General features: G+C 57.2%; 2 protein-coding genes across 3 annotated transcripts; one reads left to right on the forward strand and one right to left on the reverse strand.

The window, feature by feature from the left end:
• Positions 1 to 311: 311 nt before the first annotated feature.
• Positions 312 to 6,502, forward strand: TMEM54 (transmembrane protein 54). The gene is made up of 6 exons (XM_060626823.2): positions 312 to 525; positions 3,132 to 3,325; positions 5,124 to 5,183; positions 5,327 to 5,515; positions 5,662 to 5,796; positions 6,217 to 6,502. The coding sequence occupies exons 1-6, from the start codon at positions 510 to 512 to the stop codon at positions 6,289 to 6,291; spliced, it is 669 nt and encodes a 222-aa protein (XP_060482806.2). The 5' UTR covers positions 312 to 509; the 3' UTR covers positions 6,292 to 6,502.
• Positions 6,455 to 15,154, reverse strand: HPCA (hippocalcin). Of its 2 annotated transcripts, none has more exons than XM_078452099.2 (4): positions 15,132 to 15,154; positions 11,955 to 12,353; positions 7,548 to 7,653; positions 6,455 to 7,426 (listed from the first exon to the last, which is right to left on the reverse strand). In XM_078452099.2, exons 2-4 carry the CDS (start codon positions 12,330 to 12,332, stop codon positions 7,329 to 7,331), a joined length of 582 nt encoding a protein of 193 aa, XP_078308225.1. In that variant the 5' UTR covers positions 12,333 to 12,353; positions 15,132 to 15,154; the 3' UTR covers positions 6,455 to 7,328. The 2 variants fall into 2 exon arrangements, with proteins under 2 accessions (XP_078308225.1, XP_060482805.1); XM_060626822.3 differs by lacking the exon at positions 15,132 to 15,154 and adding an exon at positions 14,712 to 15,035.
• Between the last annotated feature and the right edge of the window lie 1,839 nt (positions 15,155 to 16,993).

Consider the following 16,993-nt stretch of genomic DNA (forward strand, 5'->3'; position numbering starts at 1 on the left):
CTCCCACGTAGTGCTCCTGCACCACCCATCTTCTAGAAAGAAGTAGATTCCCAACCTTCACCCTGGGGCTGCCCGACCAGGCGCCCACCAGGTCACGGCAGCCACAGCCAACACGCGTACGGCCCCCATCTGGACGACGGCTGCGCCTCGGAGCCTCAGTGGCCATCTGTGCAATGGGACCACTGGGGAGGGCTGGGATCGCCGAGGCAGGCGGGCAGGCGGGTGGGTGGGGCCAGCGCCGTGACTCAGCGGGGCGGGCGGGCGGGGAAGGGCTGCCCAGCCGGTCGGACCGGCCCGGGATGCAAACGAGCCGCCAGGGCCCGCCCGGGGCTGGGCCGCCCGGGGGGTGACGGGAAGGGAGGCCGGCCGGGCGCCGGCGAGCCCGGGACCCAGACGCGGCGCGGGCGGGCGCCCAGGCTGCGGACCGGGATGGGAGCGGGGCCCCGCGGCCGGCCGCGGCACCCGGAGCCCCGCTGAAGCGGCCGCGGAGAGCCCGCGCGGGAGCCGAGATGTGTCTGCGCCTGGGTGAGCCGCGGCGGGACGGCCCGCGAGGCCCCCGCCGCCTTCTCTGAGGGTCACTTTCCGCTCTCGGCCTCAGTTTCCCCAGCAATGCGGTGGAGGGAGGAGGGCCGCTGGTATCCTCTCGAGGTGGGGTAGCGCCTCCGCCCTCCGTCCCCACTTTCCTTTCCGGCGGAGGAGGGAACCCCCAGGCGGGAGGAGAGTCGCTGGAGAGAGCAGCGCGCGCTTGGCCCAGAAGGAGAGCAGAGGGAGGGAGACCCAGGGCCCGGCGAGCCCTGAGCCAGAGGCTCCCTGCCTTTTCGCCTCCTCAGCCTCGCAAAAGCCTCCCACCTCCAACCTTCCACTCCTCCAACAGGATCCAGACAGAGCGGGACTGGTGTGTCTCCTCCCCTCGCTCCTTGGGCACAGTGATGCTGCTCTTGGGCATCAGACAGACCCGGGGACTCCCCACTTTCTGGCCAAGAGACCTCATGAACCTCAGTTTCCTCATCTGTAAAATGGGGGTGGTAGCACCACCTCCCAGGACTGCTGTGGGAACGAAGTTGGCTCCTGAGAGTGAAGTGCCAACCCATTGCTAAGTGCTCTAAGAATGATCACTTAGGAGAGGTCAGGACTGCCCTGACACTCTGTCCAGGGCTCCAGGCACAGCCCCACACTGGCCCTGTCCCTCCAGTTTGACCAAGTCTTGGTCCTAGGAGGTTGTTGTTCGTAAGCCCAACCCTGAGCCAGGTGGTGTCTGGGCTGCCAGGCAGGTGGGTGGATGGGGCGAGGTGGGTCAGGCCCTTGGGACAAAGCTTCCTGTTTGACTAGCAGTTAATCTTCATGAGGCCATCCCAGTTCCAAGGTCCCATCCAGCCATCACCTGCCCTCTGCTCTGAGACCCAGTCCTGCTCCAGAGGGTCCTGCAGGGCCCCAAGTGTCTCAGCGACCAGCTGCGCTGGCCCCTCCCGAGTTTATATACCACAAGGTCACACAGAAGGGCTATGACAGCGGCCCTACCCTGCTGCTCCCAGGGACTGCTTCTTGGCACAGGGCGCCCAAGAATATCCACCCTACTGATTCCTTCCTCCCTCCCTCCCTCCCTCTTCCTTCCTTCCTTCCTTCCTTCCTTCCTTCCTTCCTTCCTTTCTTTTTCTTTCTTTCTTTCTTTCTTTCTTTCTTTCTTTCTTTCTTTCTTCTTTCTTTTCTTTCTTCCGTCTTTCTTTTTCCTCCTTCTTACCTTCCTCTTTCTTTCTTTCCTTTCTTTTCCTTCCTTCCTTCCTCCCTCCCTTTCTCTCGTCCTTCCTTTCTCTCTCGTCCTGCCTCCCATCCTTCCTCCCTCCCTCCCTGTCCCTTTCTCTCTCTCTCTCTCTCTCTCTCTCTCTCTCTCTCTCTCTCCTTCTTTCTTTCATTTCTTTTAGCTACAGGGCTCCCATATATGAAATAGGATCCAACCCTTTCTGTCACAGATGAGGAGACTGAGGTGTAGGAAGGGACTTCCTAGAACTTAGTTTAGAGGCCTGGCCAGTTTCCCAGAGCTGGCTGGAATGAGGGGGCTGACAGGGCCAGGAGGCATAGTGTGTGTCCTCTGTGGCCAAGCCAGGACCCATAGGGGACATTCCAAAGAGCAGATATGGAACAGCCTGAGCTGCCCAAGGAGGAGAGATCCCTCCCTGTGAGGTGTGCAGACAGGGGCTGCGTAGCCACTTGGCCACTCAGAATCTGCAGAGGAGTCTCTGATGTTCTTTTGGTCCCAGTCTCCCCCACTTGCCCTGTCCCTGTCCAGTCTCCCTGCACCAAGAGCTTGCTTCTCCCAGCACCCCCAGGGTATGCCCCACCTACCTTCCCATCTGTCTCCTCCTGGGACCCTCCTCCACTGGGAGACAAGGGTTATTCTTCCCATTTCATTATTTTTAAAAATTAATTATTTATTTAGGTAATCTCTACACCCAACGTGGGGCTCAAACTCAAGACCCCAAGGTTAAGAGTCATATGCTCTTTGGACTGAGCCAGCCAGGCACCCCTCTTCCCATTCTAAAGATGAGGAGATGGGTCCTCAGAGGCTTGAGTTTCTTGCCCCAAGTCAGTTCAGCAATTGTGAGTTGACTACTATGTGCCAGGCTCTACACACCAAACTGAATCCCGAGCAGGATCTGATCCCTGCCCAGTGCACTAGGGGCTCTTTGGGGCCTAGACAGTGACTGTCAAACTCACCGTGGTACCTTAGGGCCTGGCACAGAGCAGGCACTCTGAGCATTTGAGTAACAAACTCCTGAATGAATAAATCAGCGAATGGGGAGCTTCGTGGAAAGATCATGGACCTAGAGCTAGAGACCTGGGTTCAAGTTGTGGCCCTGTCACGCGTAACCTTGAGCACTGACAAGAACTCCTGCCCTTTATTAAGTACCACCTGTGTGCTTTTCCAGCCTTAGAGCCCCAAAGACTCTCACGAAGGTGTTGTGAACCCCTTTTCCAAATGAGGAAACTGAGGCTCAGAGAAGACAAGTCACTGACCCCAAGCCTTCCGGAAACAGACTTAGCACCCAGTGTCCACTAATCCTGCCAGGGCCTCAGTCTTCTCCTCTGCCAGAGGCTGAGCCGCACCATGGCCCTGACCTGGCTGTCCCCCACAGGTGGCCTGAGTGTGGGGGACTTCCGGAAGGTGCTGATGAAGACAGGGCTGGTGCTGGTAGTGCTGGGCCATGTGAGCTTCATTGCAGCTGCTCTTCTGCACGGCACCGTGCTGCGCTACGTGGTTGCCCCACGCGATGCCGTGGCTCTGCAGTACTGCGTGGTCAACATCCTCTCTGTCACGTCCGCCATCGTGGTATGGCCAGGCGGGGAGGGTGACTGGCGAGAGGGAGCTGGAGGGGGCTTGGGGTGGGCAAGGAGAGAGCGCCAAGCCTCTGGTCTCTCAACCTCTCCCTGCCTCAGCTGCCTTGTCTATTACATGGGGATGGTAGCATTGTCCACCTGAGAGGGTCCCCGTGAGTATGAATGAGATCACGTAAAGTGATCCACGTAATGAGATCCACGTAAAGTGCGTGTCATGGTATCTGGCGCATGGTTAGTGCTCACGCTTGCGAACTGGGATTATTATGATGATAAGGAAGTAACCAAGGCAGTGCTGGACAAAAGGAAGGAGCATCAGCTGAGCTTGGGAGGGTCCAGGAGTGTTCACAGAGCTGGAGGCCCCTGAGCTGGATATTGACGGATGAGTAGGAGTTCAAAGATAGGCTGCAATTACCATAGCCCACATAGGAGGCACGCTGGGGCCAGCAAGTAGGAGAGGAAGCTGGGATGACATTCCAGAGACAGAGAGAATGGCAGATGCAAAGGTGTGGAGGTGGGAATGGCTAAGATCTATTCTGGGGACACCGAAAAAACAAATTTGGCAGGAACTTAGCATTAGGCACGATCTATGGTAGGTGCTCAATTAATGGTGGCCGTGGCTATGACTAGGTGTCAGTACCTGTTTGAGGAATCCACGAATGAAGGGGCCTGGCATTCTGAAGGCCACAGAGCTCTTTCCCATCTGTTAGCAGAGGTGACTGCACCTTTTGGGCAACATCCATCCATCAAAGCCTTGAGTTCCATCTCTGCCACCTCCCGGCTGAGGGACTTCTTCCTCTCTCTAAGCCTAGTCTCTCCTCTACAAAGTGAAGCTCGAACAGCCCGCTGGCGTCAAGACTTAGGTGAATGGAGATCGCATGCCCCAGCAAGCGGGAGAAGCCTCAGTCAGTGGGACGGGCCGGGCTGTGCAGATGTGTGTAGTGTCCCCTGGAGTGACCCCTGGGGTTCCCCAGTGACCCCAGTGTTCCTCTCACCAGCCTTGTAAGGAACTCCGGGAGAGCAGTGAGCTCAGGGTTAGGAGATCCACCGGGGATGGGCTCTGGGCTGGATCCCTTCAGCTTTGCCCTCATTTCCTCCGTTAATCCTCAACTGCATCTGGCAACAGGGGGCATCTGTTACCCCCGCTTTCCAGAGGGGAAACCAACACTGAGGATTCACCCAACCTCCTGTCGATACAAAGAAGCCAGGCTGGATCTGAAACCGTTTGTGTCTGACGCCAAAGCTAGTGTCCTTTCTGTGAGCTCATCCTGCAGACTGGGGCTTAGCCCAGAGAGCTTGGGGCACTTACTTGGGGCTGTTCAGTGAAGTAAAGCCATTGCTGGGTGGCCATCAGACCACCTGCCTCCCATGGGCTCAGCCCATTGAATTCTCCTCCATGAAGTGTTCTGACTTGTTAAAATAACAATTTTGTGCTTAGTTCCTTGCCAGTTGAGTTTACTTAGTTTATCCCCAAATCTTTTCCACTCCAGAGAGATATGTCATGTATAGCCTGTGACATGGCCCTGTGGCCCTGGGCTACACAGGTCCCTGTTTGAGTTAAACATCTATAGGCAGTGGGGAGTCACGGAAGGTTGTAGGCAGGGAGTTACCGGATATTAGAAACATCTCTTCGGGGCTGGACCGTGAGGAGGCAGTGCCTCTGTGCAGATGGAGGTAGTGAGGCCAAAGCTGAGCGGAGATGAGGGGCCGGGGGCTTGGAGGGCTAGAGTTGGCCTCGGTGGAATCTTTACCCGGAGCTGCCCCTGACACCTGCCTGCTCTCCTTCCCCACAGGTCATCACCTCAGGCGTTGCAGCCATCGTGTTGTCACGCTACCTCCCCAGCATCCCCCTGGTATGTGGCTCCTCCTGGGAGGGGCTGTAGGGGTCGGGTGGGGGCAGCAGCCACCCCAAAGGGCCTAGCTTGCCCGGAGGGAGTGACGCTGACCCCATGGGACCAAGCCTGACATCCGTTGACCGGTGGCCTCCCCCATCCAGCGCTGGACAGTGTTTAGTTCGAGCATGGCCTGTGCCCTTCTTTCTCTGACCTGTGCCCTGGGCCTCTTGGCCTCCATCGCCGTGACCTTTGCCACCCAAGGCCGGGCGCTGCTGGCTGCCTGCACTTTTGGAAGCCCCGGACTGCTGGTACTGGTGCCTGACTGTCCCTTCGACCCCACGCGCATTTACGTGAGTGCTCAGGCCTGGGATTGCAGGAGGGGGCAGGGCAGGGCTGGAGGAGTGGGGGGATGGGTGGTGACACCCAGGGGCTCATCAGAGGTGGGAAGGGTTCTTGGAGACCCACCCTGCATCCTGCCCCTTGTGCCCCCCCGCAGAGCTCCAGCCTGTGCCTCTGGGGTATCTCGCTAGTGTTCTGCGTGGCAGAGAGCGTGTTTGCTGTGCGCTGTGCCCAGCTCGCCCACCAGCTGCTGGAACTGAGGCCCTGGTGGGGGAAAAGCAGCCACCACATGGTAAGGCCCGCCACCCCCTCCGTCAGCCCCGACTCCCCATATTTCCTGGGAGCCCTTGCTGGGAAGCCCAGGCTAGTCTGCCCCTACCCTCTGCATGGGGCCCCTGCCTTGAGAACTGGGGCAGTAGTTTTTCCTCCAGGATGAAAGGGAGAAGCTCAGAGGCTTAGAGAGGTCAGATCTCCCAGCTAAGTCACACAGCTGAAACCTGGCTCCCCCAAGGCCCAGGATGAGTCTTGAGGGAGAGGGAGGAGTATCTGGGTTCAATCTGGGGGCACTCCAAGGGTATGGTCTGGCTCTTGCATGGGAGGGGGTAGTGAGGTTCTTTTGCCCCAGAGATCCTCCCAGCCCTCCCCTCATCCCCTCCCCTGGGTGTCCTATAGGAGCAGACCCAGTCCCTGGCAGCCTCTTGTGTCTCTGCAGATGCAGGAGAGCCCAGAGCCCGTGGAGGGCCATGACCTGCTGAGCTGCACCAGCTCTGAGCCGCTGACCCTCTGAGAGCTGGTGGCCCGTCCAGGCCCCGTGACCACTGGGGCCCCCTGCAACCAAGTCTGCATTGTGACCAGGTCTGGATTCCTGGAACAGACCCGAGAGGTTTCACTGGTCACTCAGGGGCCCGGGTGGGGCTTTCAACCCCTTCCCTCAGCTACCCAGCCCACTGCACTGAAATGAGACTTTATTCTGAAGTTATTAAAAAGAACAGAGATGCTCCACATGGATGCATGCAGCAGGGGAGGGGACTCGGCCGGGGGCCCTGTGCTTCTTTCCCACACAGGATGCTGTGGTTGGGGCTCTGGATGTGTCTGCCCATCGTGGGCCTGTGTGTGTGTCTTTCTGAGAGAGGAAAAAATGTACAGAGGGATCGGTGGGTCTGTGTTCATCCGAGTGCTGAAAGGCAGGTGGGGGTTCATGGGACCCACAGCTGGGAGCCTGGAACTGCGGGCGGGGGCGGGGGGGGGGGGGTCCTTTTGCATCGTGGTCTCCAGGCCAACAAGAGCTGTGAAGCAGGAAGGGTCGAGGCCCTCCTGCAGGAAAGGACGACTCAAGGAAGCTTTTTCCTCAAACCTCCACACCTCCGGAATCCTTCCTCCTATCCAAATGAAGACAGCCTCCTCACCTGGGCATGATTCCGCCCTCCACCCAGGCTGAGAGCTACAAGGGAGGGGGGGGGGGTGGGGGAGCTTGCCCGGTGGTTGGGGGAGGAGCTCGAGGCTGCGTGTGAGTCGGGGTGCGGGTGGGGGCGGGGGAGAATGGCTGAAGTTCCCTCTGGGTAAGGGAGGGCAGACCCAGCCAGAGCCTGCGTCTCAATCATTGCCTAAGGGAGATATTGCCTTTTGGACTGAGGGTGCTAACCGCTTGCTTGCTGTAGGGTTGCCTTCTCCATAGACCCCAGAGTGCAGGCCCTGGGGGCGGGGGGTGTGGGCAGGGGGCGGGGGGTGCGACCAGCCTGACCCCCAGCCTGGATAGACACAAGGAAAGGAAGCCGGGAGAGGGCCAGTGAAGGCAGGGAGGAGGGGGAACCTGGGTCCTGTCGTTCAGAACTGGGAGGCGCTGCTGGGGTCGCACTGCAGCAGACGCACGATGGACGGGTCGCTTTTGGCCCCGCGGATGAACTCCTCCAGGGACAGCTTGCCTGCGGGGCGAGGGGAGCAGTGATGCTGGAGAAGGCGGCCGCGCAGCGAGAGGAGGCCGAGCAGAGCCGCGGGAGAGGAAGGGGGAGTGGCACCCGCCCCGCCCCATCCCTGCCCCCTCACCGTCGTTGTTTGTGTCCATTTGGCGGAAGATTTTCTCGGTCCTCTTTTCTGGGGTCGACTCGTCCTCCGGCATCTTCATCACGGAGGAAACCATCTTGTAAATGGCCTGAGGGGCGGGAGGGGGAGGCAGGGAGTGAGAGGAGCCTGCCCGAGCCCCCTACCCCCAGCATCCAAAACGGCCTCCACACACGCAGAAGATTGCTGCCCCCGCTTGGGTGAGGTGGAGAGATGGTCACGGAGGCGTGGGGGAACGGGAAGGGGGGTTAGTTTAGGAAGGAGTGCCTGGAGAGGCTTCCCAGAAGAGGGGGCTATTGGAGCGGGCCCTGACCAAGTTCCCTTGGAGCGCCAGGTGGGAAAGGCATTGCTGGCAGAGCAATCTGCACGTACAAAGGACCTGCAGCAGGAAGCTGAGTGGGCGCCGAGAATTTGGGGGTGGCTGAGTGCAGTGGGCCAGGAGAGAGGTTGGAGGATATCGGGACCCAGATAGCGAAGGGGCTAGAACATCGGGCTTAGGAGCTGGTGCGGGGCGCTGCGGGCTCCAGGATGAGTACCGGCTTAGAGCTGCTTTTCTGAAACTTCGGGGCCCTGGGCAGCCCGCGCTCGGCCGCCTACAGGGGGCGCTGGACGAAGGAGGTGACATTGGGCTGCGGCGCCTGTGTGGCCGGCAGGGGGCGCAGAGCCGCACTAAGGGCTGTAGGGCTCGAGGCCGCAGGGCCCAGAGAGGGCGGGGGCATTATGCAAATAAACGCAAATGAGCATCTGCCAGAGGCGGGGACAGCATGCGCTCAGTTGTGCCCAGAACTGCAGCTGCCACGTGCAGGATCTCTGGAGGCAACACGAAGGAGGATATTTGTGCTAAATGTAGGCAGAGCACGTAGGGCTTGGCCTGTGGGATAGACTGGGTCCTGGCGCCCCAGAACTCAAGGACCAGACGGATCCCCCCCAACGTTCCAGCTCTTTGCAACTGACACCTCTGCCAAGAAGCCTCCCTTCTCCCATCCCATAAACTTCCCTTGCCTCAGATCCAGATCCGGCCTCCGTACTGGTCTCTTCCGGCCTCTTTCCCTCGCATCTGTCCCCCACGCTGCCTCTGAAAGCTTTCCAAACACAGATCTCCACCGCCACGTCCCCAGCCCAGTGGGCCGCCGCCTCGCTCCTATCACACACAGGCTTCCCTCCAGGCCCACCGTGCACCCAGCTCCTTCTGGATGCTGCCCCACGCTCCTTCTGCTGCCTCCCACTCTTCTTTGGGACTCCACTTATATAGCGCTTTCTTAGGGAGGCCTTCTCTGATCCTGCCTGGGTCAAGGTCCATATGCTGGCCCAGAGCCTCCCGGGCTCTTCCTTTGGGGACACCTCTCTGAAAGCAATTTTGTAGGATTGCACCTAGTTTCCAGCATACAGCTAAAGATCATGGATATCTAGCTAGTACCCATATCCTCAGAACTTAGCACAGTGCCTGACATCTGGCAGGGACTCCACGGCTTAAAAGCCTTTGGTGCCTCCCACTGCCCTCTGTACCAAGTCCAAACCATTCAGCCCTGGTCACTCAAGGTACTTCTCGTTTGGTCCCTGCTGACCTCTCCATCATCAGGCCTCCCCTGGTGAGTGACCCTGCCACAACCAACCCCTCCATGCCTTTCAGGTTTCCCAGAATATACGGCCTCTTCCTGGAATAATAGTACTAGCTACCACTTATCAGGCTCCTGCCGTGTGCCAGGTACTTTACATGCATTATTTCTTAACCTCACAACGGCCCTGAAAAGCAGGTATCATGATCCTCATTTTCCAGATAAGAAATGGAGGCTTAGAAAGGGAATTGACGGCAGAGACTGAATTAGAATCCACTCCTTCAGAGTTGTGGGATAGATGCTTGTGGGTAGCGATGACCAGCAGGGATTTTGAAGTAAGATGGACTTGGAGGGGCATCCTGGTTCCACTAATGTGGAAGCCTTAGACAAATCCTTATGTGTAGCCTTGGACAAGTCCTTAACCTCTGTGAACCTGTTTCCTCATTTCTCCCTCATTAGGATTGTCCAGACGATTGAATGAGACACTGTTGTAGTTAGAATAGTAGCTGGCTGGAGTAAGTGGTCAGCAAACAGCAGCTCATAATATAATCATTACTCATCCACCACATCCTCAGGCCTTCCCTGCCTTTCAGTCCCCTAGACTCCAGATGCCACATTTAGCTAGTCAATGTGGGCTGCAGACTTCTTCTCTCCCACCAGAGTGGGAGCCCCAAGAGGCCAAGACGCAGCGTTTTCCCTTGTGGTGTGTCCACAGGGTTGGGTCCTGAGAAGGATGGCCAGGTGACTGCTCCCCTCGTGACAGCCCTCTCCTGGGTCTCCTAATTAATTGTCTGGAATTGTTGTGCACTTACTGTTTCATTGGAGCCAACTTGTAATTAATCAGCCACTGGGATTTGCAGAGCTCTGTCTGCACCGGCCATCTCGGGCTGCCCGGCTGCCGTAAAGGAAATCAGGGCCTACGTAGCAGAGGTCAGCCAGGCAGGGGTCCTGAGGGGGCCGAAGGAATGAAGCTGGGCATGACTGATGTCTTGGGTTTGGCGCCCCCAACAGGGCTGAGATTTACCAGTATAGTGCAGTGCAACCACACGAAGTGGTAAAACGTGAACATCTCTCATATTGGTTGGTATGTTCAATCGCTGAGCTGTTGCTGTTTTCCATCACCCTGATTGCCCCAGCCCTTCCACCAGGACCCCCAGAACTTCCCACTGTCCGTCAGCTAGAGAGTTCATGCCTGGTCCATGGGGGTCACAAACATTAAGGCTTTATCCCTAGCGATAGACACAGGGAGGGCAGCGCATCCCCAAGCAGCCCATGCTAGTCTAGCTCAAGAGAGCATACCCTGATGCTTAGCAAGAGAGAAGCCAAAGCAAGAATCCAGTAGGGGCTGGATGCAATGGAAGGGGAAGCAGCAGAGCCGAGGAACCAGAGGGAAAGGATTCAGAGAGGCAAAAGGAAAGAGCAAGAGCTTGTGCAAAGCTGTGCAGTGGGATTACTCAGGGCATATCCTAAGGATGTTGAAAAGGCCACTCTGGCTAGAGCAGAGAATGTGCAGAGGAGAGAATAGCAACCGACAGCATCTAACATTTGCCAAGTAACAATCATATGGAGGACTCTCTTCTCTCCTGCTAGAGCCCCTGTCCCACTTTATACCTGCAATAACCTGGTGCTGTAGGGAGCTAACACCCTCGCTATATGGGTGAAGAAACACAGGCTCAGGCAAAAATGAACTAGGAACTGGATAGATAGACTAGAACCAGAGCCCTGATGGACTTCAATGCTGGGCCAGGGGGATAGGCACTCTGGAAGATTGAGCTAATATATGCTACGCTTAAACTTGTACTAAGAAAGAGCATTTATGTCAGGTCCTTAAGTCTCCCTGTGAGGTCAGTATCACCATCCCCATTTTACAAATGGGAAATCTAAGAGTTGAAGCCAACTCCAGAACTAGAAGCCAGATCCCTTTCTAGGGGCAACTCTGAGTGGTGGCCAGCTTAACTTGACTCCACCACATACATGCTGTGTGACCTTGAGCAAGTCACTTCACCTCTCTGAGCCTCACGGGGTTATTGTAAGGAGGCACTGGCTCACGGATATAAACATATCACTTAGTACTAGGTTTTTAATGGGCCCTCAGTCAGTTGAAAGGTGGCTGGGTGTCCTCATGGAAAGTGGATGGTGGACCCAAGGTAGTCCACTTACAGTCTGTGTGGCTTTGGGCCAATGTCTTTACCTGAGCATTCATTTTCTCCTGAGTAAATGAGGATCAATGAAACATAACTGGCCTGTACTCTGAAGAAATGTCAAGTTTTGAAAGACAAAGACTGAGGAATTATTACAGATCACAGGACTCTAAAGAGACACAACAATGAAATGCAATGTGTGATCCTCAACCTGGGTAAAAAGTGCCATACGGAACATTTCGAGACAGTTGACAAAACTGGAATATGGTCTGTAAGTTAGATAATAGCATTTATCTACATTAGAAAAGAGTTTCTACATTAAATGTCCTGACTTTGATAATTATATTATGGGTCATGTAAGAGTATGTTCCTGTTCTTAGGAAATATATCCTGATGTATTCAGGGGTAGAGGGTCATGTTCAGAACAACAGCGAAGCATTGCACACACGCTCGCATGCCCGTCATGATAAAGCAAATATGGCAAAAGTTAATTGGTGAATCTGGGTAAAGGATATATGAGAGTTTTCTCAACTTTTCTTTAAATTGGAAACCAGTTCCTAATAGTTTTTTAAATGGGTCACAAGAGTAGCACCCGCCACTACCTACCCACAAGGGCTCTCGAGAGGATGAAAGGGAATGGGGGGTGCCAACTGCTGGGCCCTGCATCTGGCATTCTGAGGGGTCCAGGGGCCCACCTGCACAATCTCGAGCATCTCCTCGCGGCTGATGTAGCCGTTGCCATCCAGGTCATACATGCTGAAGGCCCACATGAGCTTCTGCTCCAGGCGGCCACGCGAGGTCACGCTCAGCGCGATGATGAACTCCCGGAAGTCAATGGTGCCATCGCTGTTGGTGTCAAAGGTGCGGAAGACGTGCTCGGCAAATTTGGAGGCGTCACCATAGGGGAAGAAGTTGGCGTAGATCTTCTTGAACTCGTCCACGTTGAGGATGCCCGTGGGGCAGTCCTTGAGGAAGCCCTTGTACCACTCCTGCAGCTCCAACTCCGAGAACTCCGTGTTCTCCCGCAGGTCCTGCAGCATCTCTGGCCGCAGCTTGCTGTTCTGCTTGCCCATGGCCACCGAGCCAAGTCCCACCTGGATTCCCGAGGGGGTCAAGGGGTAGAGAGGAAATGGTCAGGCCCTCTTGGCCCCTTGACGCCACTCCAGGAAGGCCCCCCGGACACCAGGCTCTCCAGTCTCTCATTTGACCCAATGAAAGAGAGCAGCTGGCCCAAAGTCAACAGCCCATACCCCGGCATCCTGCCCGTGACATGCTCCACACCATTTCCCAGGACCTTACAGTTTCCCAGGGAACAGACCAGGAGACGGAGGAAGGGAAGGGGGCTCACATTTACTGGAGAGCCTTCTCAGTGCCGGCCACTGGGCTTTCACAAGTGAATATCATTCCACACTCACAAAGTGAAGTCCAGGAGTTAGCCCCGCTTTACAGAGGAGAAGGCAGGCTCAAGGAAGTGAGGTGACCTGTTGCAGGTCGCAAAGCCGTGGAGTGACAGGGCTGCCTCCCAGAGTTGCCCAGGGAGGTGCAAAAAGGCCTCCTGGTCCTCTTCCCTCTTCCCTCCTGCTCCTTCTTTGCCTCGCATATGCCTGCTCATTACAAAATACACCTGCAGCCCAGACACTGACCTGTTCTCTCCCCCACACATGTGTGCCTGACAAAGGCCAGCGTAAGATAGATGTTAACCTAGGCTCCAGAGCCAGACCACCTGGGTTTGAATCTCAGGTCTGCCTCTTGCCAGCTAGGTGACCTTAGATGAGTTCCTTATACTCTCTCTGCCTCATCTGTAAAATGAGGGTACCTACCTCATTATTGTGGGGATTAAATTAGTTAATACATGTGAAGCACTTAGAATGATGCCTACACATATATGTGCTACACATATAAGTGTCAAATAAAAATGATTTATGTGTACCCAGATGCCACAAGACTCATGCACAACAACATACAAATGAATACACACTGACACATATTAATGCTACATAGCTCACCAAATCCATACACTGGCTCCCAGGCCACTCACATACCACCATGGGTCACCATGCCTCCACACAACATTCCCGCTGCTCCACAACTCACATGTACTGACACACGGCACCACTCACGAACAGCTCCCATACCCTGTGCATCAAGACACCAGCCCACGACCCCACATGTCTCACAAATGCCATCACAAGCCAACTCCCATGCTGACACCTCTCACATGGCCAGCTGCACGTGGGACCCTCAGGCAGCCTTGCCATCTTTCTTTTCCCAGGGGTGCTTGCAGGTCCCAGGAGAGGGAGCTGCAGCCCTTCTCAGACATAACAGGGGCCTCTTTTCCAGTGAGAGCCCTGGCCAGCCAACCTTTCTCCAATACTTACCTTTCACATAGTCCAGAAAGATCCCCTCAGTAAAGGAGGTTAAGGCGCGGAGGGCTGAGGGGAAGGCAATGGAGAGGAGACAGCCAGGCAGTTCCAGGCAGGAGTGTAGGGGTGTATGCAAGTGAATCCCTCCCCCCAGCCTCGGGCTGTGAGTGAGACAGGGTGAGGATGTTCCTTGTGTGTGCATTTGCACATAGCTCTGTGCACATGTGGATGAACATGTGTGTGAGTGCTTGGGTTCATGTACGCACATATGTCTCGGGTTTCTGCATGGCATTTGACTCCCGTGTGTTTCAGTCAATATATGTGCATGTGACTAGGTACGCACCCATCACAGTATGAGGGGGATATGCCTGAGTGGCCATTTAGTGGACTTGTGTGTGTCCTCAGCAGTGTCACATGCATGTTTTTGCAAGTTGGTGACCCTCCATTCTAAAGCAGCCTTTTCTGCCCCAGACTGAGGACCCAATGAACAAGTGTGTGGGAGGGGACTGAGGAAATGCGTGGGGCTGGGGCGGAGAAGTGTGTCCCTTAGTCCCCTCCTCAAGGTCCAAGGAACTGGGTCATCGGGGCGGGGGCAGAGAGATGTGCTGGGCAGGAGAGATCTTCCAGTGGCCCCCTCCTCCCTGCCACCCTCAGAACTGCCCCTCCAAATCGGAAGACTTGGAAACGAGGGTGGTAGAAGGTTCTGTTGTCTCCGCAAAGACCCCTAGTCCCCCGAGTGGGAGGCCCCCCAGCTCGACCTGAGAAACTCGCCCTGGGGACCTTCTCCAAACCTCTCCCCAGCTCTCGCCCTGAGCCCACGCTTCAGAGCGCCGGGCGCGGGGCCCCTCCTGGAGGGGGCGCTCCGAGGCGGCCGGAACGCGACTCCTCCCCGCTGGCCACTCGGCGGTCAGGACCCTGGAGAGCGCCGCGCTCTTCCCCTGGGGAGCCCCCTTCTCCCCAGCGCCCTCGGAAGGAGGCTCCCCGGGAGGCGCGAGAGCGGCGGGGTTGGAGAGGCTGGACGGGGCCCCCTCCCTCCGAGCTGCCCCCTCCCCGCATCACCCAGCCCCGGCCGGAGCGGCCCCCACTCACCCAGCGACGCGGAGACACCGACTGCGCAGGGAAGGCGGCGCTGCTGCGGCGCGCGGCGGCAGAGGCGGCCGGAGGGGCGGGCGGGGGGCGGGGGGAGGGACTGCCAGGGAGACGCCCCGCGGCGTTGGCCCGGAGCCCCTCCCCTGGGGGGGGGTCCCTGTTCCTCCCCTTCCCCTCCAACCCCGGGGCGGGGGGAAGCAGTGAGCTAGGCTCTGCCCCCGCCCCTGCCCGGGAGAGGGAAGGGGACGCCCTCACTTCCCCGGCCCCCTCACTAGGGAGCGCCCGCCGGGGGAGGAGGACAGAGATTTCCATCTCCTCAGCATCTCGACTCAGGTAGCCCGAATGGGGTCCGGGGGGTCAGTGCCCAGAGACGTCTTTCCGAGCCGGGGACAACCCCGGCCGCTCCACCCCCAGCCCTACCTGGGCGCGAAGCCGCACGTCGCTCAGCGAGCGGAATCCGGAGCCTGGGCGGTTCGATAGGCGCCCTCCTTGCCACCACGCCTCAACTCGCGAACTAACAGAGCTGGGGTCTCTTTCGCGAGGGGGCAGCTCCCATTTCTCCAGTCCGGGAGGTCTTGGTGGGGGGGGAGACACGCCCCCTCCCCCACCTCGGCCTTAGAGAGCCCCGCCCCCATCTCCTGCCCACCGCCCCGGATCTCACCGCCCTTCCCCCCAACCCCCACCCCTCTCAGAATGAATCTCACCTCCCAACATTGATCTAAACTGCTCCTCCCAAACTCGCTTCCTTCCCCAGGCTTTGCCTCTGCTGTCCAGTCTGGGGGGTTCTGAAGTGCGTAGGCACCTTACCTCAGGAACGCCCTTCTCCGGAGTCGCTGACCCCCCAACACATCTCCTCCTGCCAGGATGGGGGCTGCATCCTCCTTCAGCCAGCTTCTGCAACACCCCCCCCCCACACACACACACACACATCCTGGGCTCGAATTTTGTGCTTTATCTCTAGGAGGTGGGCCTTATTGTCCCCTCTTCACAAATGAGCAACCTGAAGTTCAAAGGGGTAAATGATTTTCCCCATGTCTCACAGCTGGTGAATGGAAGGCCTGGACCCGAATCCATATGCCTTCATCCTTTCATCGCACAAATATTCATCAAGCACTATTTCTGTGCCCAGCATTTTTCTAGGCAGTGGGGTTACAGCAGCAGGCAGTAAACAGTGGACAAAATATACAAGTCAACTCTGTAGTGTATTAGATACATATTTTGGGAAAAGTTGAGATCGGCGTTTAGAGGTTGGGATGGTGACAGTGCTGAGGACCATTCCAAAGATTGTGAGGACCGTTCCAAGGATTGTAGATTTTATTCCAGGTGACATGGGATGCTCTAGGTTGGGGCCTTGAGCAGAGTGAGGGTCTGACTTTCAGGTCAAGCTTACTCAGGCATTCTGTCAAGAACAGACTTGAAGAGTGGGGGCCAGGGTGGAAGCCAGGGGCCATTTGAGGGTGAGAGAGATGAGTCTGGTTACTTTGAAGGTGAGCCGACAGCATTTGCTTTCTGACTGGACACCTCCTCCCAAGTCGGTGGCAGCCGGGACACCCCTGGCTCTCCAGGGCTCAGACCAAAGCTCCACTTCCAGGTCCCCAACCAGGCCACTCAGATGGTCAAAGTCTAGTCTCAGTCCTTCCTGCTTGAGGATGGGGAGGCCTCAACTGGAGGAGCTGGGGAGCCAGGCGGCGGTGGAGGGGGTGGGGGAGGTTGGACATGTGGGCCCTCTAGAACATCAGTTCCTCCGTGTGCCTTGGCTCTGGTGTTGGGACCCCCAGTGGAGGCGTGAGAGATGCCAGACATGCGTGGGTGGTTCCCAGCTGCCTCCTGTGTGAGGACCTGGGGGCAGGGAGAGACTTGCTGCTCAGGCCCCACCCCAGGCCCCTGGAGCGACAAGCTTCCTCCATCTTCCCCACTAGGCCTGGAGAGCCTGCCCTGTTTGGAGCTGGATGAGGGGACTGCCCAGCATTCACTGCCTGGGCTTCTCCTCCCCATCCTCCTCCTTCCTCTCTCTCCGCCTGAAGCCAGAGAATCTTCCCAGCTGGGTCTGGATCCTCCTCTCCATCCTTGGGGTGGGGGGTCGCAGTTTATCCTCATAGGGTGCTGCTCAGTCACTGTCTCTGCTTCTTCCCACTACCCCCTGCCAGCTTGACCTCCTACAGACTGACTTCTTGGCTTAGCCCCTCAGGAGCCTTCTTCTATTCCCACTGTTTTTCTTCCCTATGAGGGTAACTCTGATGCCCTGCCCTCAGGGCCCCCAGTCTGAATTCTGTCTCCCCAGT

This window comes from Panthera onca, chromosome C1 (genome assembly GCF_046562875.1).
Source record: "Panthera onca isolate mPanOnc1 chromosome C1, mPanOnc1 haplotype 2, whole genome shotgun sequence".
Lineage (NCBI taxonomy): Eukaryota > Metazoa > Chordata > Mammalia > Carnivora > Felidae > Panthera > Panthera onca.

Bases quoted from the DNA above. Each gene is read 5' to 3' on its own strand.
- TMEM54 (XM_060626823.2), top strand. The intron at 5,184-5,326 runs GTATGTGGCTCC...TCCCCCATCCAG, and splicing joins ACCTCCCCAGCATCCCCCTG to CGCTGGACAGTGTTTAGTTC. The intron at 5,797-6,216 runs GTAAGGCCCGCC...GTGTCTCTGCAG, and splicing joins GGAAAAGCAGCCACCACATG to ATGCAGGAGAGCCCAGAGCC.
- HPCA (XM_060626822.3), bottom strand. From the start codon at position 15,023: ATGGAAATCTCTGTCCTCCTCCCCCGGCGGGCGCTCCCTAGTGAGGGG. The intron at 7,654-11,954 runs GTGGGCCCCTGG...CCCGCCCCTCAG, and splicing joins AGATGCTCGAGATTGTGCAG to GCCATTTACAAGATGGTTTC. The intron at 7,427-7,547 runs GTGAGGGGGCAG...CTCGCCCCGCAG, and splicing joins AATGGACACAAACAACGACG to GCAAGCTGTCCCTGGAGGAG.